Consider the following 26976-nt stretch of genomic DNA (forward strand, 5'->3'; position numbering starts at 1 on the left):
CGAAATTGCCTGCCTGTCTCCACCTCAAAAGTAGGCAAGACGATGAATATATCCCATAGCACTGATGCTGCTCAACCAGGATCATTGTGTCAAGGACGGGCGACTATGCAGAATTTGCTGTAAGGCAGATCTCAAGGTCGTGTTGTACTGGACTTATTGATGGACACACGTGCAGTCAGCAAGGAGGACTAGAAAAACAATTTACAAGGGTCGTGTTTGTTCGATCGAGCTGGTCAAATCTGAGATTGGATAGAAACTGATGACGAAGAACCCTACCAAACCCTCTGTCCTCCTGGCACTCCAGAAGCTCCCTTTGCTTCACAATACAAGAGGATCCACTGGCCATTGCTGGGTATACATTTTACGAAGTACACATCATTAACCATCCTCTGCTTTCTCGACGCCGCACCTGTCGGTGTGTGGAAACATTACACAGATGAAGTCCATCCCAGAGCGCGCTTTGGTCGTTACAGACAGACCCGTGTTCAATGGCACTGATGTGCAGCAGATATTGATTTCCCTTGATCTGTCGCTGGATGCGGTGTCTGTGATCACTGCCTCTGGCAGCCTCAGCAAGTCAGCCTTAGCACAGGGCGTCTTCAACACAGTAGTGTCCCTCTCACAGGCTTCAGGCCACCATAGCATCGCGCTACTTGGTCTTCTCTTGACGGCACTGCGACCTGGTGGCTCCCTGAGGCTACAAGAACCGAAGGTGTGTGACTGAAGGATCCTTTACGTGAGGTTGTTTCTCAGGGCGATGAGCCCAAATGGCTTCTGGGGACCTCTGTTGCCAACTTTTCTCATATTTTGACAGTTAATTTCGTTGTCCATTTTGTGCAGGGTGCTGCTAGCCTGAACAAGAACCTCCTGCTGGCGGGATTCACAGACATAGCAGATAGCGAAGCCACTCTGTCTGGCCAGGGAGAGCTCTGCGCGGTGAGCCTTCACCACACCTGTTCCAACTTACCATGTTCTGCTTGCAGGAGTTACTCTCTAGTGTTCTGACATCTCCATCTCTGCCCCAGCTCACAGAGCTGTTAAATAGTGTGTTGCAGTGTGGTCAGAAGGTGCTGTCTCACCTCAAAATACTTGATCAGCAAGCGGAAAGGTAAAATGGTTATTTTTAACGATGAACTCATTGTTGTATTCTACTTGCAGTGCACAGCGCGCAAGCCAGACTGGGAGACGGGCGCCAGCACAGCGCTGCCGCGCAGCAGCAAGCTCAGGGCCGCAGCAGCTCCTGCACCGGCGCCTGCAGCGCAGCAGCCGCCCAAGCGCGCAGTTTGGAGCCTGGCAGCCGATGAGGAGGAAGAAGAGTTGCTAGACGATGATGAGCTGCTCACAGAAGAGGACCTGAAGAGGCCGGAGGTCCCTGGTGAGAGCTTTTTTCCTTCTTTGATGCACTTCTGAAGTTTGGATTGGTCTGGGAAAATTGAAATTAAGTTGCTTTGGTGTTACCTCGTGACGATTTTCCACTTGATTTGGGGCTGGTGCTTCCATTTCTTGTTCTGCAATGGCGCTGCAGCTGAAGTGTGGCAAGTAAGCAAGTGTCGCCGTCGTCAACAACACATTGTTTTAAGCACGAGCTTCTGGCGTACAAGACAGAGGCTTCCTCCTTTTTTGCTCGTGCTTTTAAAGTCGGAGAGATCGCAGCATTCTTGTGCACGTGAAGTCATGCTAGGATGCTTGTGATGCAGCGGTGGGGGATTGCGAGGCGGGCGCTAGTAAGAAGGCGTGCGCGGACTGCAGTTGCGGCCGCGCCGAGGCCGAGGCTGCCGGCATCAAGGCCGAGCTCACAGCCGACATGCTCAAGAACCCACAGTCGGCCTGCGGCAGCGTGAGTCACATCTCTGAACCCCTTTGCTCTTATGTTTCCTGTGCTCAGCACTAGGCCACTGAAACTCCCGCAGTGCTTGTTATGCGTTCTCAAGAAATTTGGTGGAATGAGACACAGCAGCACATACTGGGGCTTTTTTTAGCATGACTCACGGACATTGCAGGGGGTGTGCGTCGATAGAGTGCCTTTGGGCCGGATTGTGTGATCGTGTGGTGGAGCGGCTCGGTGGGTTTGATTTAGTTGCGTGCATGGAGCCAATTCTGCCTAGTATATCGGGATCTGTGAGCCTGAGGGGAACTGCGTCTAAGTGTCGTTGTGGCTTGTGCAGTGTGGCATGGGAGACGCATTCCGCTGCGCAAGCTGCCCCTACCGGGGCCTGCCCAAGTTTGAGATGGGCCAGAAGATTGAGCTGCCCTCGGACTTCCTCACAGCAGATGCCTGAGCATCACTGCCTGCTTGTACATGATAGCTGTGTGGCCCTGATTGAGTATAGAATTTGAATACATGACCTCTTCAAAGTTTTTTGCTCAAACTGGTCTGCGTCTGCGTCTGCTTCACGCTTGACATGCAATGCTTTACATGTGTCGACAAATTGCCCATGTTGAGATGGACGTCGTCAGTGCACAGATGTGGCAAAGGCAAAAGAATGTAATCTGCAATGCTGGTGATTTGTCTGGCACTCCTCCATATGGGTTTACTTTCAAGGCAATCGTGCAGCAACTTGCAAATATAATCGCATTAAGGCCTATAATTAGGCGCAATTTAGCTCCCAAGATGTACATGCTTCTTCTTGTGAGCTAGGTCACAGATTTCAATATCCAATATTCCTTCATTCAACAGTTTTTCAAGACATTCGGCAATTGCCGGTTGGCTTCAGTTATTCCAGATATCATGAAGATGCCAAGCATGACCCCACGGCCTTCAAGGTCACTTGGATCCCATTGGCATGCATGCGCATCGCTGACGCAGCCCCCTGGAAAGCCACACTGACTGCCAGGATAAATGGCAGAACCAGTGCAGCACACACAGCCACGCACATCAGCGTTATCTCCCCTGCAACGCTCTCATCTGCCGCTGCCAGCCATATTCCCACTGTGAGGCATGCAAGCAGCAGGGGTGCACAGCACACCGCTGCAATGCAGGTGCAGATGCGCGCTGCTGCCACAAGGCCTTGGTCGCCTGCATGTCAGCATTGGCAAGTCAGCAGAGAATGGAGCACGTTATGGCACGTCTCCAAAATAGCCGCAATAAAGTTCAGGGCAATTAATTGAAGGGCTCAGCAGGATGCTCACCTTGGGAGAGCTTCTCTTGTGCCAGCTTGAAGAGTGGACTGTGTGAAGCAATGCGGTCTGTCAATCCCGGGTCGACATCAAACCTGTCACACAAAGAGCACCAGAAAGCAAGATCTCACCCAGAGGCACCACATTAGGACACAATACCTGAGAGAATTTGCAGAGCATACTGCGCTTTCCAGCTTTCAGGGGCACAACTGCTCTGCCACTGCCCTGGAAGTGGACGTGCATTCACATATTATAATTTTATAATATTATTACACGTTTTCCAGTCCTTAAGGACTAGGTATGTCAAGCAACACCTGGATTATTGCTCTCCATATTCATATATGTGAGATTTGAATAGTTGTACGTAGAGTGCCGCACACTCTACGAACTACGGCGTGATCAAGTCACAAAATATTTTCTACTTGGAGCGGAGGCCAAGTCCCCGGGTGTTCCCTGCAGGCACCCAGTGGACACAGGGAGGGCCTAGAAGTACCTTTTCTGCTGAGTGGTGGCATTGTATTCAAAGACAGTCTGCACGCCTAGGTGGTCAGAGTAGCGCATGCCACCTGCTGTTTTGCCCATCGCCAGCTCAGCCGAGACAGGCTCAAGCGAGCTCATCAGGAAGTCTATCCTCTTGGGCGGATCCTTCCTAAGATGACCTGCAGCATGCCATCCCCAATGCAGCCCTTTAGATTTTACGAACGCAATTCTGCATGCTAGTAGAATGAGAAATCCTAATCCTTAGCATCTGTTCGGACGTTGATATGCCAAGTCTGAGATGCATGAAAAAATAAGAAACTTTCATCATTTCCTCTGATCCTTGTGCGTGAATTCTGAGAGGCATGAGGAGTCAATCCATTCAGCCCCTGCTCGGATGCCTAAATGGCTAGATTTGAAGCCATGAGAATCTGGTACAAACCTCTTCAGTATCCAAGGCATGAGATATCAATCCATTTTGGATCTGTTTTGGATGTTTGGAAGCCAAAGTCCTGCAGCGTGCAGGTGTGCTGTGCTAACCTGGGAGGTCATAGTTGGATGTGTTGCCCGGGTCGTCAGGGTGCAGGGCAGGCCATGAATCCTGCAGCTGAGGAAGTAGGGAACGCAGCATGACAACCTCCATGTCATTTGGACCGCAGTTCAGATCGCCCCCCAGGATCACTGGCGCAATTCCCTGCACGCATGCATTTGACAAGGGTTGTTGCAACGTGGCTTTACAAACGACCGTTGCCAACGACAAAACTGGCAAAGACTCATCTCCAAGTATGTCTTTATTTACTCAGTAGCTGAATTCATGTGTGCCATGCATGGAAGGGCAACATGCATTTCTCAGAAAGCAGAACAGATATACAGACCTTGGAGCTGTGGGCGGCAATGAAGTAGGCCAGCTCCAAAAACTGCACCAGCCTGACTGGGAAGTTGTGATCTGACGGCAGCTCAAGACCTCCTGCCACACAACAGCATCACATTAAACTTGCATGCTTCCTTGAGGCGCTCATGCATCAACCGTCCACAGCAGCCTGACAAGATAAGCATCCCAGAACTGCGCAGGCACTCACATCACATCAAAGGGTTTGTCCATGGCTGGTACAGCAGCATCAGGAGGTGGTTAAAAGCACACCTGCCACGTCACTGTGTCGGAATGCATGGTTGTAGTTGGCGCAGGTGTGGGTGTTGTAGACATGCAGCGGGCCACAGGGCGTGGTCAGGCAGGCCATGGCAACCCCTTTGCCTGCATAGAAGTCCCCTTCCCACACGCTCACAGGAGACCCGCTCGCAGTGTATTGGTGGTACCTGTCACCAGCCATCCACAGCTGTCTTGGAATGTGAATCAAGCCCTTGTCTGCATTCCAAGTACACAGAGTTGTCGCGGGCAGGGTAGACACCCTTGGAGTGGACATGCTTGAGGCTGTAAACTGGGCAATCCCGGCAAGTGGAGGGGAGGTGGATGCATGCATGTGGCAGCGTAGGTTGCAGCACCTGGTGTAGGTGATGGGAAATCTGGAGAGGATGAGGAGCTCGCCGCCCAGATAACCGCTGTCAAAGTACTGCGCATGCTGCAGGCCGCCTTGCGCTGCCAGGGTAGTGAATGTCTCGATGTCATCCCTGACAAAGACTTCTTGCAGCAGCACGACGTCCTGCACAGAATCATCCAACCAAAATTACACTCCATGTTTTGGCCAAGTTGCTGCAAATGTTGCAGTGCCTGAGGAAGTACTACACCAGATCAGCCTTCTGTAGATGCTCCCCAATAAGCCTGGAGAGGATGCGAATTGTCAGAGCACGGATCAAGAATTGTTCATTTTTGATTTTACTGGAAGACTGGCTTGCAGGGAGGAGAAGCATGGCTTGCCTAACTCGACGTGATCTTTCCTTGGACACGAGCCAGAGGCCCCAGATATTGAAAGTCAGGACCTTGATCAGCATATTAGAACTCAACGATGCCTGCAGTTCTCACATCGTCAGAATTAGAAGACACAAGGCAATAAAAATAGTCTAAAGAAGGTCCTGAATGCTGGCATCCTATATGCAAACTTCTGGTGCAGCCTGGCCTGCACTCAAAAAATTCCATCACATCTTTACCATCCAAAATATAAAAACAACAAGCACCCCAGCGACGCAATACTTTCATCTTAAGACATGCATGTCAATCTGAGGGAGCCAAAATAGTCCTCGGACCAGCAGGACGAAGACGTGGGCTTGCCGAGTTCGACAGATGTGCGCAGAGAGCAATTCATTAAGAGACTATGATCTCATAAAGAATTATTGTTTCACTGTATAGAGGACACCCTCTGTCAACTGAAATGCTCCTTCATTGTACTTCTCTTCAATGCGGCATCTCAACCTTACAGCTGTCCCGAGGAACAGACGCTCTTCACTACCCGCACAGGAGGAGTCTGATGGTTCATTGTGCTGCAAAGAATAGTGTCGGAAGGTGCTACCCAGCCACATTTGTCTTTATTCGTCAGTTGGTTGGCACGGAATGTGATTCGAGATCAACACGTCACAGCCAGCTTGTACTTTTTACTCCTCATGTGAATCGATCGCAGTTGATATTAAAACAGCTTCTTTAATCTTTTCACAGATCCCAGTCCAGGAGAGGAGCGACAAATCAAAATCTCATAGCTTCAATAGCAGAGCAGGTAGGCTCCTTGTGAAGGAGCTTGACGGAACCGAGCAATTAAAGTCGTTGCTGATAAGAGTGTTCCTTCTGTACGCTAGCAATCACTTCAGTAGACTCATGCAAAGGCATGCAACGGTTTGGTTGGGAGGCCTGCAGTCTGCGTACTGGCACTGTTCAGGTGCGCAAGGAGACGCTACCATGGGTGAACGATCTTGTCCAGCCCTTCATCTTGGGCCCTCCGGAGCCTCTGCAGGACACAGTGCCCCCTCAGCAGCTTGGAGACGCTGACTCGTGCTGGATAGAAGTTGATGGTGTGAATCTACACTACAAGGACACAGGTCCACAAGATCCAGGGACGCCAGCTGTCCTGCTGCTGCACGGCTTCAATGGATCTGTATACAGCTGGTATGTCAGTACAAGACAAAGCAACATTGCCTGCACCTGCGAACGGCTCTCGTGACTTTTACTGGTGTGAAGAAGTTGCAGCACCTATCCTTGTAATCTCCAGAATTAGTAAGGATGATCATGGGTATATGACCAGTATTTTTGGAATGAAATATGAAGATTCCATTTCACAAGGGAGCGCGCGCCTTTGCACTTGATAATGATGTGCCTTGATCTCCTCAAAAAGGCTGCACTGTAGCAAAGTGCAGCTTCTAAATAAGTAGATGCCGTGTCTTTCAGGAGGTCTGTCATGGAGCCGGTGAGTAGGGCCTGCGCATCAGCAGGGGGTTGTCGGGTGATAGCGTTTGATCGCCCACCCTTTGGACTGACAGAGAGGCCACTGTCATGGGAAGGAGGGGACGCACAGAGCCCTTACAGCACGCAGGTATGGCTGCTTGCACCTGGCACACAACCGATGCACAAATGAAGTACAGCTGGCTTCGCATGCGCGGGCTCCCCACAGCAGCTATGCTCTTGTCAGAGTCTACATCTTGTGCAGCTGCATACGCAGTTACAAGCAGGTTGTCGACTAGAAAGCACATGCTGACATCACTGGTCTGCTGACAGGGTGGCGCCAGGCTGGCAGCAGGGCTTTTAGAGAAGCTTGGCGTACAGCAGGCAGTGGTCGTGGGGCACTCTGCCGGAGGCGCAACTGCTCTGGAGCTGTATAGAAGGTGATAGCTCCTGCATGCATTGCTTCTTGGCTCGGTATTTGGGCTGGAATTGCCCAGAAGGACGATCTTCCCAAACGCGCTTGGTTATAACTGCCGCCAGGAGATGTCTGTACTGACAACACATACTGCTTGAATTTGTGAGGCAGCCTCTTCTCACTAAACGTGGTGCTCGCACTGTCTGCATGTATCAACGGGTGCCAAGATAATCTTGAAGTCCTGGCCAAAAGCAGTGTCACAAGTGTGCCATCCACCTTAATTCAGAGTTTGCAATGATCTGTACTTCTTCTTCTTCTTCTTCTTTTCCTCTTTTTCTGCCTCAGCCGATAAAGATGGGAGCCTGCTCTTGTGATTGTGCAGGGCGCCTGAGAAGGTGGCAGGCTTGGTGCTGGTGGCTCCGGCGGTGCCCACCAACAACCCAGAAAACAGCTGGTCTCGGCGCGGCGGCCTTGGACGCCAAATCAGGCTCGCCGCCATGCGTGCAATCCTGCAGGTGTGCTGTTTCTGTGGCATCGAGGATTGCTTCGAGACACAAGCCATGAAGTGCAGAAGAGTCAGTCATTCTTGGGAACAGGCCGCACTCCCTCTTGCGCTGCAGACCTTAGCAGGTGCACGTGCAGGATTTTAAATCCCCCAGTTCCAATAGTCAGCACTTCACAATGGTGATAGCACCTGTGATCTGCTCTCATATGTGCCTGAATTTTTACTGGATGTGCAGATGGATGGGCCTGGCTTGCACTATATCAGGAGGAGCTACAGGAAGCAGGCCGCCTCTGTGGCGCAGGGAAATTTGAAGATGCTCACCCGGCAAAGCCCAGAGGCTGTGCAGGTACTCCAGCCCAGTCTCTCAACACGACACACCAGCACTCCTCAGTCATTAATTCTGAACACGTCCATCAACAGTAGGGGCATTCCGGCTTGGTTTGATCACATCTCCGGCTCGAATGTGGGTTCTTTGGGCTTGAATGGGCGCCATCCGGCTCCCAATCGGACACCCAAACAAGCCCCCATTGTTTCCGAATTCGCGGCGCTACCGCCTTTGCACATGCAGATGCCAAGAAGGCGCAGTCCTTATGTCGTGGTGACGATGGTAATCCTTCTGCTGCAGGATGCCATAGACGGCTATCTGAAGCCCATGCGCAGCCACAACTGGGACAGGGGGGCTCTGCTGAGCATGCGTACCATGAGCTTCCCCAGCAGCTTCCCCTATGACACCATCACTGTCCCTGTCCACATCATCATTGGCGAGGATGACACATTTCTGCTGAAGACTGCCAAGGAGGTGCGCTCCTCATAGTGTCTGGATTTGTCCCCTGACTTGTTATCTAGATCTGTCCCTTAAGAGCAGACCTTCTTGAATCAGCGGGATCCTAGGATGGCTTGAGTGCAAGTACGCTCTGAACCCATGTGCTTTTGCTGGCGCTCGGAACGTGTTAGGATTACGAGTACACTGGTAAGCAAGATCAAAGGCGCATGTAAAGTGAGCTGTCTTGCGCGATCACTGTCACCATTTGTGTTCAGAGTTGTATTGCGTGTTGAACTATGTTCCGTGACATCATGCACAGGTCAACGCCTTGCTGGAGCAGCGGCAGCAGGGAGGCACACAGATGACAGTCTATCCAGTCTGTGGCCATGTGCCTATGGATGAGTGCCCTGTGCAATTTCAGCAAGACCTGATCGCCTTTGTGGAACGTATGTATGCAGAGCAGGATTGCAGACCTGAGCAGAAAGCGGTGCAACTGGCAAGTGTAATGTGATGATGCCAAGAAACTGTAGTTCAATTACTGTGAGGCAACATCGATAATGTCACAGTCAGCATTGAATGCTTGAGATTAAGCCCGGTAGCCGATATCCACAGCAGGACTTGACCTCTACTTTTATAACAGCCCAGCAGAAACTGTGTAGTAGCCTCTTATCATTGCTTAAAGGTTACTGACAACCTACACAATCTTTGACATGCAACGCATCTCAACCAGGTAAATCAGGATATCCAATGACTGTATCATGCGTACCATAGTACTGCTTGCAGAGCATTTGGCAGGGCACTGAGGCAACTCAATCCATGAGCTCCCTCGTGTCTTATTTCGGATGGAATATCGAAAGTGCGGTCCCTTTTTCCGTCACACACATGCATCCACACCAATATGCACAGCTCCGGCCCTGCTGTTGAGCATCTATTTGCCTGACAACTCAACGTCTACTCCCCAACTCCATCCCTTCAGATATCGTCCTTAAGCCATGTTATCCTCCACAGCTGAAGACATCTGCACATAGCGTATGGCCTTTGCGTCAGGGAAAGGACCACAGTAAGCTTAGTCCTGGATAATCTTGATTGCTTCGTTCTCGAGGGCTTGGTGCATGGAACTGGTGCAAAGAAACACACAGGCATGCAAACTTCCAATCATGACATGGCACTACATGCAGCGGAGTTTGTAAGATGGAGTCTGGACGCACCAGTCTCAGAGGTAGTGTCCCAAGAAGAAAGTAATCAGCGCCACGATGAGAAGGTGCACCAGGGTGTAGGGTCCGCTTATCAGAGACTTCTGTGCCAGATCTCCACGCGGCCTGCCCTCCGCCTGCTCGATATCAAATCAGAATCGTTGGTGATCTTCAAGAAGGCCATCTGAAGGTCAGATCCTTGATCTTCTGCACACTTTTTCGGAATTCCACATCCGACACGTTGGTCACAACCATAACTCCAAGTTTGTTGCAAAAGCAAGTACCATACAGCTCCAGTGCAACAAGGACGCTCCTGATCACTGAACCCAGAACCCAGATGAAGGTGCACAGGACCTCAACAAAGTCACAACCTTGTCAGGATCTACTGTGTTACCGTTAGAAACTACGAAAAGTGGCATGCAACTACAAAGAATCGCACCTGCAACTGCAGTAGATCGAGTCGCTTCTTGATGTCTGATTTGTCTTTCTCCACCTTGTTGAGCTGTTCCCGCAGCTTGTTGCGCTCCTGGGTGATTATCGCCAGCTCCTTGCTGTCCTGAGCCCGTGAGGGGATTATGCCTGCGGCTGTTGTCGTCTCTGTGGGCCGCTCGCCGTTGTCGGAGGGGAAGGCGTTGCCCCCAGGCGATGGTGCTGTCTCCTCCTCGACACCCTCTGGCACGGGACTGGGTGGCTTCGGGGGCCCCACGAGGATCACACGCAGCTTTGACTGCTTGATGCTGCTGTTGGCGCCATCGAAGAGCTCTGGGGTGATCTCGGACACCTTGGGCGACACCTTCACTGTCTGCACCAGGAACTTGTCCTTGCAATCTGCCAGAGTTGGCGGGTACTCTCGCTGAGCCTGCATGATGACCTGCACATCCTTGGTGGCGCCTGGCTCAACCACTCCGCTGCTGGGCCGCACGCAGTACTTTTTGGGCGAGGTTGTCTTCACTTTGAAGGCCACTTTCTCCTGTCCAGGGTTGTGCAGGGACAGGGTCACTGGAATGTTCTTGCGCAGCTCGAAGCGGAACTTGAGTTCTGTTGGCTGAATGCTGAGGTCTGACGCATTGATGCCCTTCGAGTCTGCCATGCTGGAAATGCTTCTCCTGGGCCTTTTGCTACTTCTGATGGCCTTGTCAACAACACAGAAAACTGCCTTGATAAAGTACTGGGCTCAGTAATGTTCTTCAGGGAGTACAAGGGAGTCCCAACAAAACACTTTTGGCCAAATTGGACCCACATATGCGGCCCGCATTGCAATTTTCCAAGTACGATTCATCAGCAGGGCGTCTTGGATGAGGTGATGAGGAAACGCTCAACGCTTTCAAGCAAGATTGAAGCAGCTCATGCTTTGTTTGCATCCCAGCGAGAGCTCCTGCAATCGCATGCTTACAGCTTTACTACATAGACACTCCAATTTCATCCAAGGCGGACATCTTAGCAGACACCTGCGGTCTGACTAGCTTTCAATGACTCTCAACATCCACTCAGGTTGGTACTGTACGTCATGAGCAAAGCAAGCTTGCTTCTTATTGCTTTGGTGTTATTTTGACGAAAAAGTGGCGCTACGTCAAACACCTGTCTTTTCGGCATCTGCAACACATTCAAGTGATTATATCGTTAGACAGGGTAGCAGTCAGATAAAGACAGTCAAGTTTCAAGAGCCATTTTTGTAGAAGCATGTAACCATATACACGAATGAAGCAACGCAATGGCAGAACGTTCGAAGGTAGCGGTCTCAAGCAACCCTGTGAAAGTCCAACGTTTCCACTGGGACATCAGGTTTTGGTGCCAACTCAATGATTCTTGGTACAGGCGATCCAGGACACCTGCACAGGATTCCATGCGGACAGGTAGATTACAGAACTTTGCATAGGAGATGAGCATCCCCATGTACAGCACAGTGCCGTGCTTGAGTGTCTGGGGACTTCAGGAGGTCAAGCAGTGATGGAGAGTCAACACATTCACCTGTTGCACGAGGCGACCCAGTGCAATTCATAGACAGCCAGCTGAGCAGGACAGCTATTGACGGCGCCAGGGCCAAAGATCTCGAGAAAAGTCGTTCAAACAAGAATCTGCACTCTCAGGTGAGTTCCCTGCTCCACGGAAGACCAGGCTCCAGCGTGTGAAGACCCTGTTCTGGGGATGCCAGATCTTCTTTTAGCTCTTGTCTGTATTGCATTGCCTCGTTAAAAATTGCCTTTCAGCAATGCCATAGCGACTTAAGCATCTTGTGCAGAGTGCGCAGTGGCAGGATTCAGCTACAAATCAGAGGAGTGAGATGCAAGCCAGCGCAACCCCAACGCCCATCAGCAAAAGCCTCAAGGAGCAGTTCAAAAGCGCAAGAGTCATGCAGAATGGGCCGGGCCCCTCCACGCCGCTGTCAACACAAGGTGCTGCTCTGTTTGCCTCGTGTGCCTCAATTAGTTCAGCTGCATTACGAGCATTGGGTGTAATTGAGGCGGCCCACTTGCATCAGCAGTGACTGTCTGTGATGGCCTAATTACAAAGGGCAGAATGACCAAAGGTGACATCCGCAGGCGCAGAGCGGGGAGATCCCATGAGGGGCGTGACGGACTCCAGGCGGAAGCTGCAGGAGATGGTCAATACACCCGGCAGGCAAAGCGCGCGGCCCAGGACGCCTGGTTTGGCGCCGCGCGCGGCCGAGCGTGACCCGGTGCGCCAGCGGCTCGACAACTCCTTTGACAGGGTGGCGCCGGCCAAGGTTGGCACCGCCGCACCCCATGACTCACGCCACAGATCAACGGAGCAGCAGCGCGAAATAGACCTCCACCGCAGCGTCGGAAAGGACCCTTCCACCAGCGGCAGAGTCCACCCAGATCAGCTGCAGGTCAGCGGCACCGGCATTAGACAAGCCGCCAGGCCCGATGTCAGTAGCCGAGTCGGGGTCAGGTGGGCGGAGGCAGAACTGCGCAGGCCCTCCAGCAGCCCTGACTTGGCCCATCCCCAGCTGCAGCACGGCGGCAGGCTACACGGGGGCAGCGCAGCACTGCATGGGTCTCTGGACCTCGGCCCGCGGGAGGTCAGGAGCAGCGAGGTGTCCGTGCACGCCCTGCTGGGGCAGCGGGGCTTGCAGCGCTCTCCAGAGCCGCGGGAGAGGCGGACAGCGGTTGTGGACTCGCCGACACAGGCGGTGCTGGAGCGGCACATGCATCGGCGCGGTTCCCCCCGCCGGCCGTCGCGGCTGCGGCTGGAGGACCCCCCAGTGTCCCCCAATGGCGGGCCCCCCCGCAGGGGGAGGTCCCAGTCGCCCCGCAAGAAGCCTGTTCTGGCGCAGCTGGATGTGGAGAACCTGGAGCACGGTGTTGGGCCGGATGGCTTTCCAGAGACACCTAATCGCGCGGCGCTCGGAGATGTGACACCTTCTCGCAACTGGCAGGTCCGTACAGCTGAATAGTATATAGCTAGCGCATGTTATGAGATGTAATTTTATAAATTTCTCATTCTCATTCCAATTATGTCTATAAAGCTGTTAGGAACTCAAGTGTCTGGTGTTGAAGCATGCAAAGGCAACAGTGAGATGTATCAGCTGCTAGCCGAGCCTGTGCATATGTGCCCACGCATGATGTTACACATCCTTGAGCACCTACCAATCAAAGGTGATGTGGAGGCGTGTTGATGAATAAGTGGGTTGCGTATCAATGTGCAGGTCAACGACAGCCCAAAGCCCGGCAGGAAGTTTGGGGATGGCCCATCTGAGGGTGGGCGCAGCATCAAAGAGCGCATTGACAGGGATGCTGAGGCAGCCCAGCATGCTGAGCAGATCCAGAGGTGGGAAAGTACTCCACTATCATGCGCACTCCAGGCTATGTACGCATAAATATGCTCTTTGTGCACGGCAAAGTACAGCAAGCCCAGCATGTATTGCATGATGAGCATGGAACGCGGCGTTGTGAGCCATGTGCTACCTCTGGATTACGGAATCTAGATGAGCGTTAAAACAAAAATGGCATCTTAACCTTGCCATCAAGACAGAGTATCCAAAAGACAAGCCTGGCTCGGCGTTCAGGTATATTTTGTCGCAAGACATGGGCTGAACAGGGTTGGTGCAAAAACATCTTCAACAGGGGAGCTCAAGTCCTTGCATGCAGCAGATTTCAAGGTTGTGAGGGCAAGGTTGTGAGGGCTGTCTGGGCTGTGACAGGCTTCAAGGCGAGCTGGAAAGGGCCATGGCAGAAAAGGAAGCGCTGAAGGAGCAGATGGCTGAAGTCAGGCAGGCCGCCGAGAACAGGGTGAAGATCCACAAGGGCGACGCAGATAAACAGCGCAGTGCTCTTGCCAACGAAAGGAGCATGCTTGAGAGCCAGAAAAAGGTGCAGCCCTCTACTAATATTTTGTTCTGAACACCTCCCTTTGCCTGTGAATGGAGGATTATTTACCGTGTCCTGCTCAGCTTGTCACATGCAAGTTGCCTGTTGCATGCAAAGCCAAATAGCAACTCCAAGTATAGCGCATGTATGGAGGGTGCAGATATGACGACGTAGTGGTTTTGTCCATTCCAGGTGAATGAGGGTCTGCTCAAGGAGCTGAAGGGTCAGAAATCCATCAACAAGGACCTGAGCCTGGCAAAAGCCGAGGCCAAAGCTGCCAAGAAGGACGCTGAGCAGTGGCAGTATGTTGTCACAAAGCTGCAGCTCTCAAAGTCCGAGCTTGAGGTACGTCACCCCATGTCTGATGGCTTGCATGTAAACTTTAAAAGAGGACAGGCGAACTAGCTGATTGTGCACATCTGCTCAGAAACCTCCAAGTAGTGCGTCCTACCTTTTCGGACTACTCAGAATCTCTATTGTATGAGCAAAAGCTAATGTGTGTGACAGGCCAAGTTTGAGGCAAAGTCCAAGGATGCAGCACGCTGGGAGGAGACCAGCCGCGCCTTTGAGGACCAGTTGAACGGCCTCTTCATTGAGCGGCAGAAGGTGCTCCCCCCTGTCTTAATATTTCTGGTGGAAACTCAATGCCTTCCCCACATGCATGCCACAGACACCTTTATTTAGCATGGCTAGTCAGCGAAGATGATCTGTTAACGAGGCAGCAACAGCGCTGTGCATTCCTTGGTCTGCCTGCTGGCACTGTGAAACTTCTGTTTAACCTCATGAAGCCATGCATGCATGCATTCATGCATGCAAAAACTTGAAGGACATGCATGCATGTCTGGGGTGTCTATAAATGCTGTGTCGGCCGTGCGCAGGATTCGGAGTTGCTCAAGCACGCACAAAGGGAGCTGGCCAGCAAGCAGCAGATGCTCCACCAGGTGCAGGAGCACCTGACACAGGAGACGGCTGCTGTGACCACGCTGCAGGCGCGCTCGGTCGCCCTGGAGTCCCAGCTCAGGGACACCCAGGACAAGAATCTGTCCCTGCAATCGCTTCTGCAGGTGAGCTGCCTCAGGCTAGATGCCCGCCAGAGAATGATCCTTGCAAATTGCCTGCATGGTTCTCTGGCAGGGGTAACAAATGTGCACAAATAGCTCAATCTCAAATTGTCCTGGGCGGCATGGAAGCACTGCTCATGCAAAGTGGTGCAACCTTTTGTGGAATTGGCTTGCAGTGGTCTGGTGCAAAGACCTGCCATGATGCATTGAATCTACAGAAACCCACCCTCTCTGCATGATGACGAGAGGAGGCTTGGTGCATATAAAATCAACAGGCAATTTAGAGTACCGGTATCCACATTTGATCTATACTGCTGTGCTAACATCACATGTGGTGCTGCTGCAGGAGAGGGAGGTGGAGGTGCGGCAGATGCAGGGGCAGCTGGAGGGGCAGGAGGGGGTGCACGGCAGCGAGCTCCTGGACATGCAGCGCAAGATGCACGACATCCAGCGCAAGTACAAGGCCATGCAGGTGCAGCCCTTAACATCGCTTCTCTGCCACGTTGGGACCATCGCTCTGACTGTGGTCGACCTATTACACATACAACTGATTAAAGTTAAAGAAGATGCACGCATTGCAAAGCAATGCAAGCCCAAGGGCGTTCCGTCGGACGGGTCTTGCATTGCAAGCAGGGCCCACTCTTCAGCCCAACAAACTATCCAGTTGGATCCAAAACAACAACACCCTCAAGTCTGGGTTTGCCTATGTCAACATCCTGTCCTCATATATAGATTAGACTGTTTGCAAATATCAGCTCACAGCGCCTGAACCCCTTGCTGCCTGGATCATGCAGCCTACCGCTTCGTTTTCTTGATTTATTGGCAGATATCCATGCCTGAGTAATGTAACGCCTCATGCGTTGGCTGTCTAGGATTGCTTGCAGAAAGCCAGGGATATTTCACTTATGAGATATGCTTGCGGTTTCGCGATGCTGTGGAGGTGCAACGAATTTTGCTCGTTGCTGAGGCTTGCATGTGCAACGGCAGAGCGCGCTGCAAGACAAGGACGGCCGGCTGGCCGCGGCGCAGCGGGCGCTGGCCGATGACGAGTCGCGCATGCTGGAGATGGACTCTCTTCTGGCCAAGCAGAAGGCGGTCGTCGTGGTATGCTTCCTCTGTCCAATCCAGTATCCAATCCAGTACTGTGGACCTGGCCAGGGGACTCTAAATCAGCTGATCAGTTGATGCGAAATCAATTGATTCAGAGTCCCCTGGACCTGGCCTGACCAAGAGCATAGTGATGCTGTCCTCACCCTGATAGTCCGTCACAGCATCACAAGGGGGCCTTACATTGGTCTCAGAATAATGACAACCCCAGTCCCAACTAATGCTGTCCATGCAGAGATGCATGTGTCCAAGCAAGATGTCCCTGGTAGCTTGTAGAATGCAATTTGATTTTTGGAGAATATCAGGGCTATAGGGATTATGTTTGTTATGCAGGAGGCGCAGACAGCGCTGCAGTCCAGGGAGGCAGCCATGAACGAGCAGAGCGCCAAGCTGGCGGAAAGCCACGCCAAGATCTCCAACCTTCAGGTCAGACACAAGGCACCACCCACAACCAGCCTCTGCAGCCCTGCTCATTCCACCATCTTTATTCATGTCTTCAACACACCTATAATATATCCTTGTCTTTACCTGTGCTTCCGTGTTCCATGTCCTTCATCTGCGCTGCAGGATGCAATCAAGGCATCTTACAAAGCATTAGACAGCAAGAAAAAAGATGATGTATTACATGAAGTAATTTACATCGTGTCCTTGCATGACACTTCCCGCGAATCTCCTCAAAACCCCAGAGGGTGGTTGCAACGGCTGAGGTTGCAACGGCTAATTGTTTCATGCAGGATGAGGTGGCGGGCCTGGAGAGGCAGCTGGAGGGAACGCGCAGCGCCGGGACCAGGGAGATGTCAAACCTGGAGGCGCGGCTGCAGCAGAACAGGTGATCTTGCAGGTCTCGCCGAGTTTTGCTTCCCCAGTACCGTATATAAATGTCATGCTGGGTGCTGACCCTGACTCTGACTGAGTCAGGCCTCACATCAGCCCTAAATTGGCCCCTGCTCAGGTGCTGGTGATGGCATATCTGCACATGTCTCTTGTGATCAGTTTAGCATACATTCTGCAAGTACCTGCTGTGCATGCTGTGCCGCTTGTATCACAACTAGAGGTCATTTGGTTAGTGAAGGCCAGAGATTACATAAAGGCTGTAAGCGATGTGTGATGTGACTTATACTATGACTGATAGGGAGGCGCTGGAGTCAGAGCGCTCACAGACCGGCTTTCTGCGCCAGCAGCTGCAGAGCACCAGCGCCAGCCTGGAACTTGAGAAGCAGCGCGCAGCCCAGGCTCAGCAACAGATCCAACAGGTGCATGATGCCACATGCTGCCCTTCATACACACTTTAATTCATGTAGGAAGATAGGGGCCATTTCGTGCATGTTTTCCTCCCTGCTGCATTGCTCTCCCCTCATGCATAAATGACTTCAACGCATACATGGTGTGCAAGACAGTAGTCTCGTAGCTCAACGCAAGGCCGCAAACATTCGCAGAGCCCCATTGTAGGCAATATGCTTATTGGTATGAACATTGGTCACAGGACTAGTGGTGTGATGCCTCTCGGTCATTGGATCCTTTCATGAATCGTCTCGTGTAGCAGTGCAAGTGCTTGAAGGCAGGGTGTTGCCATGCAGGACCTGGACTCGGAGCGCAGGAAGCTGAGGATGGTGCAGAGGCAGCTGCGCGAGGTGGAGGGCAGCTCCAGCGCAGCTGCCGTGAAGGTGGGCGAAGTCGCTGCCCTGCGCGAGACCAATGCCGCTCTCACTGCTGACCTCAAGGTTCTCATCACTTGTCCTTACTGTCCAGACCAGTGCACTCATTATCATTGCGTGCACAGGGTTCACATGACGCATCGGGGACCAGAGTTCTGCTCCGGACACATTTCGGGCAGCCTACTTGTCCTGAACTTGCAAGCACACGTGTGTCAATGCTGTCTTTACATGGCTCAGACCGTCCCTTGCCAGACAAGGGAAGTCAACTGCAGGATTATCATAGCGGAAGGGTCTCAACAAATTACTGTCATCCATATGCCGAAGCAATGGTTAAAATGCAATTGTAGGCGCGGGAAGAGGAGCTATCGCACATGGAGGCAGAGGCACGGAGGGCTGCTGTGCTGGACGGCCACCTGCACAAGACAAACAGCCTCATGAAATCGCAGCAGGCGCAGCTGCGGGCACATGAGGCCTCCCAGCAAAAATTGGAGGCCAAGCTCGCCGCCGAGGCGGCCGCCCGCGAAGCGCAGTCAGACGAGCTCGGCGCCACTCTTGAGCGATTGGAGACCCTCAAGGCGCAGGTGGGGCAGCGCACCATGATTCCACACACTTAGACTTCCCCTTTGCTGCATGCACTTCTGTGCGGATGACGGCCATGCCTGGCTTTGCCTTTGATACTCGAGGAGTCGAAGTCTCATGTGCGGTTTATCAGCTTCTGTGCGCATGGGAGGCATCTGACGACATAATATAATGTACATGGCCTATATGAACTGGTTGAATTATACAGAATACAGAATATCTAGAGGCAACCTCCGCATCAATGCATGCAAATGCGGAGATCAAGACTGCCTGTTACAAGGTAGCGTCCTTGTGCTTCTGGAATTCATCTGAGACGGCTGTTTTGGTGCGCATGCAGGCAAAGTCTGCCGCCGACCGGGCGAGCGCGGCAGAGAGGGATCTGCGTGCCGCGCGCAAGGCGGAGGCCGGCCGGGCAGCGGAGCTGCAGCAGCTGCAGAGCCGACTGGCAGAGCTGGAGAGGGACGCTGCCGCCCTGCCACAGCTGCAGCAGCGCATCGAGAATCTGGAGGACCAGGTATGAGACGCTGAAAGCATCTGCTCCACTGAATGCAGCACTAAAGGTGCGATGTTCGAAGAATTGTGGGCTTGAGGTCTCACAATGGCGGGGTCAGGGCATCACACGGCTATGCAACCCGCTCTTGTCCCACACGAACTCGCTGCGTAATGTTGCAAAGCTAATGTACCGCCCGTGAAACCCAGCCGCTCTGCTGAACAGTGCACACTCCTAGTCGGACAATTGAATATGAATTTAATGCCCACCACTGTGTTTTCCTAGTGCCTGCCAGAATACCCACTTAGGGAGCTGCAATTCAGGCAGGCAGATGGCTATAACAAAATTTTATTCTGGATGATTTACCGAGCATTCGAGCTGAGTGAAATTAATCGAATCAGACTTGTGCACAGGTTGCGGAGAGGAAGCAGCTGCAGGAAGCTGCCGAGCGGGAGGCGGACGCAGCTCGCGCAAGCATGCACGCTCTGGAGCTGGAGGTCAACGCCAGCCGCCAGTCTGCGCGCCATGACGTCAGCGAACACAGGTGTGACGAATGATGAATGGAACGACTAAGTGTCTGCATGAGCAGGAATGACCCAACCTGAGGGGCACGCGGATGGCAACACTATGTTACCCTCCAATGATGACACAAGCTAGTCAAGAAGGACAATCTGCCTAGTCAATATCTTGCTTATGAACGCATACAGCCATGCAGAACCATGCACTGGCACGAAACAGAGAGCACCATCATGCCGTTGCCTTTGCATCCTGTTAGTGTGCGCAGTGGGTTACTGTGCTAACCCGTTGGTGAGCCCAGCACATTACAGGGACGTTTTTAGGGAGACACAGGCAAGGCATCAGCGCCTAAACGGAACGTACCATGCAGGTCTGCGGCCCGGCGGCTGGGAGAGGAACTGGCGCAGGCGCGCGCGGCCGTCGACGGCGCCGAGCGGCGGGCGGCCGACGCGCAAGCGAACGCGGCCGCCGCCGGGGAGGAGCTTGCCGCGGTCAGGGCGGCTATGGAGCAAATGCGCACCAATGCCGCGTCCGACAGGTGCGTAGCCGCCTTTCAACGCCTACGTGCTTGCTTTTACCAGACCAATGGGCTCCTGGTAATAAAGGGAATTCGCTACTGATCTCCTAGTAATGAATACAGCAACAGCATACTAGTGCCAAGGAACCAGGTGGGCAGTGCTCCTGCCACCAAGCTGCTGCTCTTCGTTGCTTAAAAGAGCGGTTTCCTGAGTATTCTTGCCAGATGCCACTGATCTTGAGACCATTCTAATATCCATGGAAGTCTTTGTCAAAGGAATTGTACATAAGTTTGTGCTCTGCGCTGCAGGGCGGAAATTGAGCGGCTGACGGCGGCGCTGGCGGAGGCCGAGTGCAGCCACGCGGCCGTGGCGGAGCGGCACTTTGGCGAGCAGCAGGCGGCCGATGCGCTGCAGGCTGAGCTGACGCGCACGACCGCCCGCGTGGCGTCCGCTCAGCGCGACGTGGCGGCCCAGCGCGCGGCCGCCGAAGCCCTGGAAGCTGAGCTGCAGGACGTCAAGGCGCAGCGCGACCACGCCACCGGGGTGCGCGCCTGAAAGCTTCTGAGTTCAAGATTTTCTTGAGACTTCAGACAATTTCAGACTTTGCTCCAGACTTCATCAGACAAGACAGGAGGAGGACTTGCAAGTACCACAAAGCGGACCTTACCTGGCACACCCACACATACGTGCAGCGACTGGTCGACAGGCATTCAGAATACACCTTCGTTGCAGCTGCCAATGCTGGGAAATTTGCCAGCTGCTTGCGGTAAAGCTGCAGGTCTTGCAAACTTGCATCGGGCACGTAATCGAGTAACTTCTGCTAATCACAGGCTCTGGACGCGCATGTTGCTGCGGCGCAAGCGCTGGAGACAGAGCTGCTGCAGGCGCGCGAGGCGCACGTGGCCGAGCGCGAGGCAGCCGCCGCGCAGCTGGCGGCCCAGCTGGAAGCTGCACAGCGCCCCAGCCAGCAGCTGGAGGAGCAGCGGCAGGCGCTGCAAACTGCTCAGAACAAAGTAGCCCAATTGGAGCGGGATGTGCAGGTATGTCAGGGCTGGGGACAAGGGCAGGCAGCTACTGGGTCTGAGCCGCCTGCTATTCAGCATTTCAAGCGCGCTGCTTGGCATGGGTCTTTGGGGTCACTCTGCATGAATGAAACTAGAACAAAATTGAGAACCTGCTGCTGAAATTTATATCTTTCTGCTCATGTACTGCCTGCCTGATTGATGCAGGATTTGCAAGGAAAGGAGGAAGAGCTTGAACGGGCGCAGGCGGCCGCTGCCGCTGCCAGGCAGGAGGTTGAGCGGCTCAGAGCTGCCGAGAAGCAGGCTCAGCAGCTGGAGGCGGACGTAAGGACCCTCAAGGCACAGCTTGCTTCCGCAATAGAGGTAACATTTACCGCCCAACATCATGACAGTACCTGCCATGACGCGCACAACCTTGCCCAGGTGTCTCTGATCCAGAGTGGGACGTTTACCCCTGTGCGGCATGTGAGGACTGTGATTTCTCATATGCCGGCCTGCAGCCCTCTGCAGCAGGCCAGTCACACGCTCATTCGAAGTAACGGGCCTTTGCCTGACAGCAGGGTAAGTGATGAAATTGCTGCTTAGGCATGCGGGAAAAGGAGTTGATTCGAGAGACAAGCACAAAGTGTTGTCGCAGGAGGTGCAGGCGCTCAAGACGGCTCAGGAGGGCGCCGAGGTGGCGGATGCTGATGTGGCGCTGATTCGAGCGCGGGTGTCTGAGCTGGAGGGCGAGGTGCGCCAGCTGCGGCCGGCGGGCATCCGCGCGCGGGAGCTCGAGGATCGTGTTGCGGACCGCGACCAGCGGCTCGAGAAGCTGCGGGCCGAGGTGCGCACATAACGAAGTATCTTGCTTATAATCCACCGTAATTTTGGGCTGTGAGTCCACCTGAAAGGACTCCTGAGAATGTCATATTCCTGCGTAAAAGCGGACAATTTCCAATGCAAGGACATGTCGTAGTCGGCCATGGTGATCTGTGCTGTGCAGGTGAGCGAGCTCCGGCCGCTGAAGGCCAACAGCACGCGCATGGCAGGCATCGAGGCAGAGCTGGCAGAGAAGCAGCGCCAGGTCAAGGACCTGCAGGAGCAGCTGGCTGCCGCCAAAGCGCGCTCGCGCGTGGCACCTGCCTCTGCGGCTTCTAGAGAGGAGCCTCGCACAGCTGCCAGGGCGGCCACTGAATCCCCACAGGTTTCTGACGCAGAGGTGACTCATCCCCTTGCATGATCACAACCAGAACGAACAATGTTTTTCACCTTTTTATGGCTCACAAGATATGTCATACTCTGTTGAGGGGGGCTGGAGACGGTGTACTAGGTCCCAGTATTGAGGGGTGGCTAAGAGGAATGCTTACATCTGTCATTGTTCTAAATGCCTTCCATCTTGCATGAGACCTGGATGTAAGGTGCATGCACTGAGAAAAATGCGACGGCGTTTGCAGGTGTCTACGCTGCGAGCGGAGGTTGCTGAGCTGGAGGACAGGCTGGCGGAGAGGGATGCTGAGGTGGAGCGGCTGCGCGCTGACCTGGAGGGCGCCCTGCGCGAGGAGATTGCCGACTCGGACCCTGCCCGCCTGCGCCAGGCGCAGCAGCGCGTCGCTGACCTGGACGCTGACCTGGCGGCCAAACAGGTGACATCACCGCCTCCTCCAACCACCCACCTTAAACCTGTTAAATTTGCCCAGCACAAGTCACAATGTGATGACACTCACCACTGCTGGCTTACTGGTGATTGATATACTTGTACGTGGAACATTCCCCACAGAGGAAGATGTCTGATGCAAATTCATGCTGTGGGGCAGGACGAGCTGAGGGAGCTGAAAAATACTGTGTCAGCCGAGCGGAGTGCGGCAACGAAGGCCGCTGCGCAGCAGAGGAAGTCCTCTGAGGAGCTGCTTGCCAAGAAGGAGGTCAGAACCCCTTTCACGCCATGCTACATGTGCCCCAAAGTAAAGCCTCACATAACCTTTTCTCGAGTGGCATTAATGCTCGTGAAAGCCGCCATGCATGCACTTATCTGCAGGGCAAACTCGGACGTCATCCAGCAATGGAACCGCGACCAGAACTGAGCACATCACCAGGAGTGGGAATCTTGAGCATGGCAGGCATTGCCTCTATCTCTAGAGCGCCAGGGGTTCTAGGGGATTTGCAAAGGGATTTGCTATCGCGCAGGAGAGGATCCTGGAGATGTCTCGGCGCTACGAGGGGCTGCAGAGGGAGGCGGACGCGTCTGCAGAGGCGCTCCTGCGCAGTCAGGCGGATGTGCGGCGGCTGGAGGGCGACTGCAAGGAACTCACCCGGAAGCTGGCTGACGCCCAGGCTGAAATTGCGCGCCTCAGCACCACACTCAAGACCACCAAGGTCCGTTTTTGTTTGATGGCAGGCTAGAAGTGATATTTCGTGCGTTGCACCAGTATTGTCATGCAGTTTAGTGCCTGCATCAAGACAGGTCCTTTGCCAGTACGCCGATGCATGGATTGCCCTGCCAGCAATGCACATTTGCAATGTGTTCTGTGTGTATGAGCCATCAGTTCACCACATTGGACACTCGCAATTAGCTGAATGACAGCATCCTGGGCCCAGATTGTCTAATGAGCTGGCAGCACGATAGATTTGTGACTGAAGGTGACTGATTGAAGATATGTGAGTGATTGATGTTGTTTAACACTCACACAGGATCAGGCGGAAGCTGATAGGCAGGCGCACGCGAAGGAGAAGCGGCGCAGGCAGGCTCAGGCGGACGAGCAGTGCGCCAGCCTGGAGGCCAAGCTGGCGGCCAGGAAGAGCCAGGTGGCAGAGCTGCGCGCCGACCTCCAGGTGCCTGAATAATTCCTACACCAGTCTCGTGCATTCGCTCACCCCTGGCTGGTGCTGCTATAGTGGAGAGGAGCTGGCAGTAAATAGTAAGAGTAGTAAGTGCCCTTGGGAGGCACACATCACGCCGAATGAGCGAAGAATGTGCATGCATGCACATGCAATGTATCATTGAGTTGTAGGTTGAGGTTTAAATGCCAGCAGGAGGCACGTGGCTATCACTTCGAGGAGCTGCTAGCAGCTCAACAGCTGCTAGATTGCAAACGGGATGGCTTCAGAATGCGTGGGTGCTGATGTTTTCTTGGCTGTGAGCGCAGAAGGCCCAGGAAGAGGTGGCGGCGAGGGAGGCGGCCGTGAGGAAGGCGGAGGCCAAGTGCGCCGCGGCCGAGCAGAGCCTGAAGGAGGAGCGCGGCAAGGAGGGAAGCTTCCACCAGTACCAGCAGGTGCTGTCACTCTGCATATCCTCTCTCATATATGACTCAAATCAAAAGTCTGCTGGGTCTTTTCAGAAAATGATGAACAACGTGCAACACTGGGCCCCGTTTAAGAATAATCTGCAGGTGTCCAGAGACTACGCTCAGAAAAACTGGGGTCCTCAACACACGCCTGTAATGCGCATATGCACAATGCATGTTAAGATCACCTGAGCAAAAGGGGCTAGAGGATGATATGTTCAGCACAGCATGCAGTCACAGACTAATGAGGCCCAAAAAGACTGACGTTGATATTTTTAATGAATCACCAGTTATTGACATTGTGTGCTGAATGCACAAGATGTTGTGGCATGAGCAGGAGATCAAGCACCTGAGGGCGGAGGTGAGGACAAAGGAGCAGGCACTGGCGGATTACTCGCGCCAGCTGGAGGCTGAGAGGGCCCAGGTGGAGGAGCTGGAGACCTCCCTCCTCATGCAGGTGGGAACCTTTGTTCCTACTTATTGCCCACAGCTTTCATGCTTCGTTACAGTATGCCCATTCGCTCTTGTTGCGCTTCTGCACATGTGCAAATGCAGTCTGCACGGCGCTAAGGTTGCCAAATCGCTTTGCCAATGGAAGGATACTTTAATGGAGTTCATGTCTGTACCTAACACACCTCTTTTGCATCTCTGCTGTCCTTGGCCAGGCTTGCAGGAGAAGTCCTGTTCAGGGCAGTCACATACTATACAGTGTGGGCACAGCGCCCAATGCATGCTTCAAAAGGGAATTGCATATGCAAACAAGCAGTGAGCCCATGTGCTGACGAGGAATGCGCGCCTGATCAGGCGGTGGGAGAGGAGGAAGTTTCTCGAGCGATGTCGGAAGCGAAGCACCTGCGCCTGGACCTGGCGGGGGCTGAGGAGCGCGAAATGGCCTCGAGAAAAGCCCTCGTTGAGGCGCAGCGCGCGCTCGCGGCGTCCCAGGCCGAGGCCGGCCGGCTGCGCGCCGCCGCGGCCGGCGCCGATGAGCGCCGGGGCGAACTGGAGGCTGATCTTGAGAGGGTGCGTTATAAACATTGATGACCTGTTGCTATCTGCCTAGGCACCCTGCACCCAGTTGGGAGAAAGACCCCAAACAGGTCTCCTATGAACTATGAAGCAAGAACCCCAGGGGCAACCCGCTGAACGGTTGCTGGTGCGGTAGCTTTAAGGAAATCATTTGACTTCCCAGGAGCGGCATCGGCTCCAGATATGTTGTCATCTGCATATCAGGCGCATGTCAGGCGCGCTGATCGCATGGGACTGTCTCTTGCGGTGATTATTGCTTTGCGCATTGACCCGCTGCCTGCTCATACAGCTGCTGCCTGCTTATAGAACCAGCAGTAGCTGACTGTCACTTTCCAACTGGAAGGTCTGCGGTGAGGGTCTGGTGAGACTGTGGTGGCATCGCGGGCTCTGTACTTTCAAAGCATGTGTTGGTGCGGACGAGAGGCTGTGAGGGCTGAGCGGTGGCTGCATGCGCAGGCCAAGGCGGCGGTGCGGGCGGCAACAAAAGAGGGGGACAAGTGGAGCAAGGCAGCTAAGGACCGCGATGCACGCGTGGCAACGCTTGTGCAGGAAAAGAACCGCCTGAGGGATGAGTCAGAGCAGCGGCTCAGCGAGGTGCACACACGCCTCGTGCTGCCTTTTCCTCCTATTCGAAGCCCTTACCCTTCATGTATGGTTATATACCTTTGGTGTATTATGCGCTGTTCTTGCTGGAGGCAAGGTGCCTCTGCAGACAAGCTGCAGGTTGTACGTATTAATGAGGGCAGCTTGCATTATGTAAACAGAGTTTTGGCTGGATGGCTATTTTGCGGAGGGTGAGAGACCAAATAAAATTTGAGGTACAAAAGGAAGCTGGTGTGCTGGTATGCTGATGAAATGTTGGTGCTGAATAAGCGGATTGAGGTAGCGAGGCGAGTTGTTTGTTGAGATAAAGCAAGTGCAAAGAGTGTGAACTGAAGGTGTTGCTGCATCTGGGTGCAGATCCAAAGGGAGCTGAAGGCTGCCAAGGCGGAGAGGCAGCGGGTGAGGATAGAATTGGAGAGCAGAGAGGAAGAAGCGCTGAAGCTGAGGGCGCAGCTGGACCTCCAAAAGTCTGCTGATGATTCATGGCTTGTATCAGGAACCTTTGGGGACATGGGGCAATAAAATAAAGTACATACAGCAGTCCAGCATCAAAACTTAGGTCTCCTTTTTGGCTGTACTGTGCAAAGTCACTATACTCTCGATATGGTAGTCAAGACATCTCAGGCATTTTCCTGGGACGATCAAGTGGGATTCGGAAAGGCGTACATACTTTGGGAGTCAGAATGCAGTGCATCCTGTGTACAATTTTGATTACAGGTAGTGAAAATCATTCAATGACCTGTCTGGATGCGTGCATGATGCTGCGGAGCAAACGCATGAGCATGCACAGTATACAAACCCGCTGAAATGGCCAAAAGGTCCGCAAGGTACTTTACTTTACACGAGTTGCATTTGACAATGCCTAACCCTCGAACATGCAATTGCTAAATTTGATGAGGTCAACAATTGCACTGCACGCCCACTAGTAACAGAACACCTCCCAAAAATAACTTCACAATCAGTCTTGAAATCAACAAACAAATCCTCTCATCAAGCCTCAAGGGCAACTGAGC

At 53.3% G+C, this 26976-nt stretch overlaps 5 protein-coding genes across 5 annotated transcripts; 3 read left to right on the top strand and 2 right to left on the bottom strand.

Moving 5' to 3' along the window:
• Positions 1–436: 436 nt before the first annotated feature.
• Positions 437–2279, top strand: COCSUDRAFT_60234 (DUF689-domain-containing protein; the record flags this gene model as incomplete). The annotated part of the gene is made up of 5 exons (XM_005643056.1): positions 437–607; positions 841–936; positions 1159–1375; positions 1698–1837; positions 2166–2279. The coding sequence occupies 5 exons, from the start codon at positions 437–439 to the stop codon at positions 2277–2279; spliced, it is 738 nt and encodes a 245-aa protein (XP_005643113.1).
• A 233-nt stretch (positions 2280–2512) lies between these two features.
• On the bottom strand, positions 2513–5541 carry COCSUDRAFT_68268 (DNase I-like protein; the record flags this gene model as incomplete). The annotated part of the gene is made up of 8 exons (XM_005643057.1): positions 2513–3016; positions 3130–3212; positions 3611–3776; positions 4135–4288; positions 4470–4561; positions 4736–4908; positions 5095–5252; positions 5530–5541. The coding sequence occupies 8 exons, from the start codon at positions 5539–5541 to the stop codon at positions 2727–2729; spliced, it is 1128 nt and encodes a 375-aa protein (XP_005643114.1). The 3' UTR covers positions 2513–2726.
• A 1391-nt stretch (positions 5542–6932) lies between these two features.
• Positions 6933–9120, top strand: COCSUDRAFT_68269 (alpha/beta-hydrolase; the record flags this gene model as incomplete). The annotated part of the gene is made up of 6 exons (XM_005643058.1): positions 6933–7067; positions 7250–7356; positions 7714–7846; positions 8072–8182; positions 8462–8635; positions 8919–9120. The coding sequence occupies 6 exons, from the start codon at positions 6933–6935 to the stop codon at positions 9108–9110; spliced, it is 852 nt and encodes a 283-aa protein (XP_005643115.1). The 3' UTR covers positions 9111–9120.
• Positions 9121–9173: 53 nt separating this feature from the next.
• Positions 9174–11032, bottom strand: COCSUDRAFT_54927 (VAMP-associated protein). The gene is made up of 3 exons (XM_005643059.1): positions 10232–11032; positions 9808–9929; positions 9174–9617 (listed from the first exon to the last, which is right to left on the bottom strand). The coding sequence occupies exons 1-2, from the start codon at positions 10880–10882 to the stop codon at positions 9813–9815; spliced, it is 768 nt and encodes a 255-aa protein (XP_005643116.1). The 5' UTR covers positions 10883–11032; the 3' UTR covers positions 9174–9617; positions 9808–9812.
• A 1041-nt stretch (positions 11033–12073) lies between these two features.
• On the top strand, positions 12074–26485 carry COCSUDRAFT_68271 (hypothetical protein; the record flags this gene model as incomplete). The annotated part of the gene is made up of 31 exons (XM_005643060.1): positions 12074–12185; positions 12333–13192; positions 13463–13584; positions 13958–14126; positions 14316–14468; positions 14631–14729; positions 15002–15187; positions 15531–15656; positions 16172–16288; positions 16625–16717; positions 17026–17120; positions 17424–17544; positions 17869–18012; positions 18294–18527; positions 18863–19039; positions 19429–19559; positions 19902–20069; positions 20358–20592; positions 20880–21089; positions 21279–21434; positions 21709–21897; positions 22057–22272; positions 22508–22696; positions 22868–22975; positions 23238–23426; positions 23742–23882; positions 24197–24322; positions 24672–24791; positions 25139–25354; positions 25817–25954; positions 26321–26485. The coding sequence occupies 31 exons, from the start codon at positions 12074–12076 to the stop codon at positions 26483–26485; spliced, it is 5505 nt and encodes a 1834-aa protein (XP_005643117.1).
• Between the last annotated feature and the right edge of the window lie 491 nt (positions 26486–26976).

The sequence above is a fragment of the Coccomyxa subellipsoidea genome (genome assembly GCF_000258705.1).
Source record: "Coccomyxa subellipsoidea C-169, whole genome shotgun sequence".
Lineage (NCBI taxonomy): Eukaryota > Viridiplantae > Chlorophyta > Trebouxiophyceae > Coccomyxaceae > Coccomyxa > Coccomyxa subellipsoidea.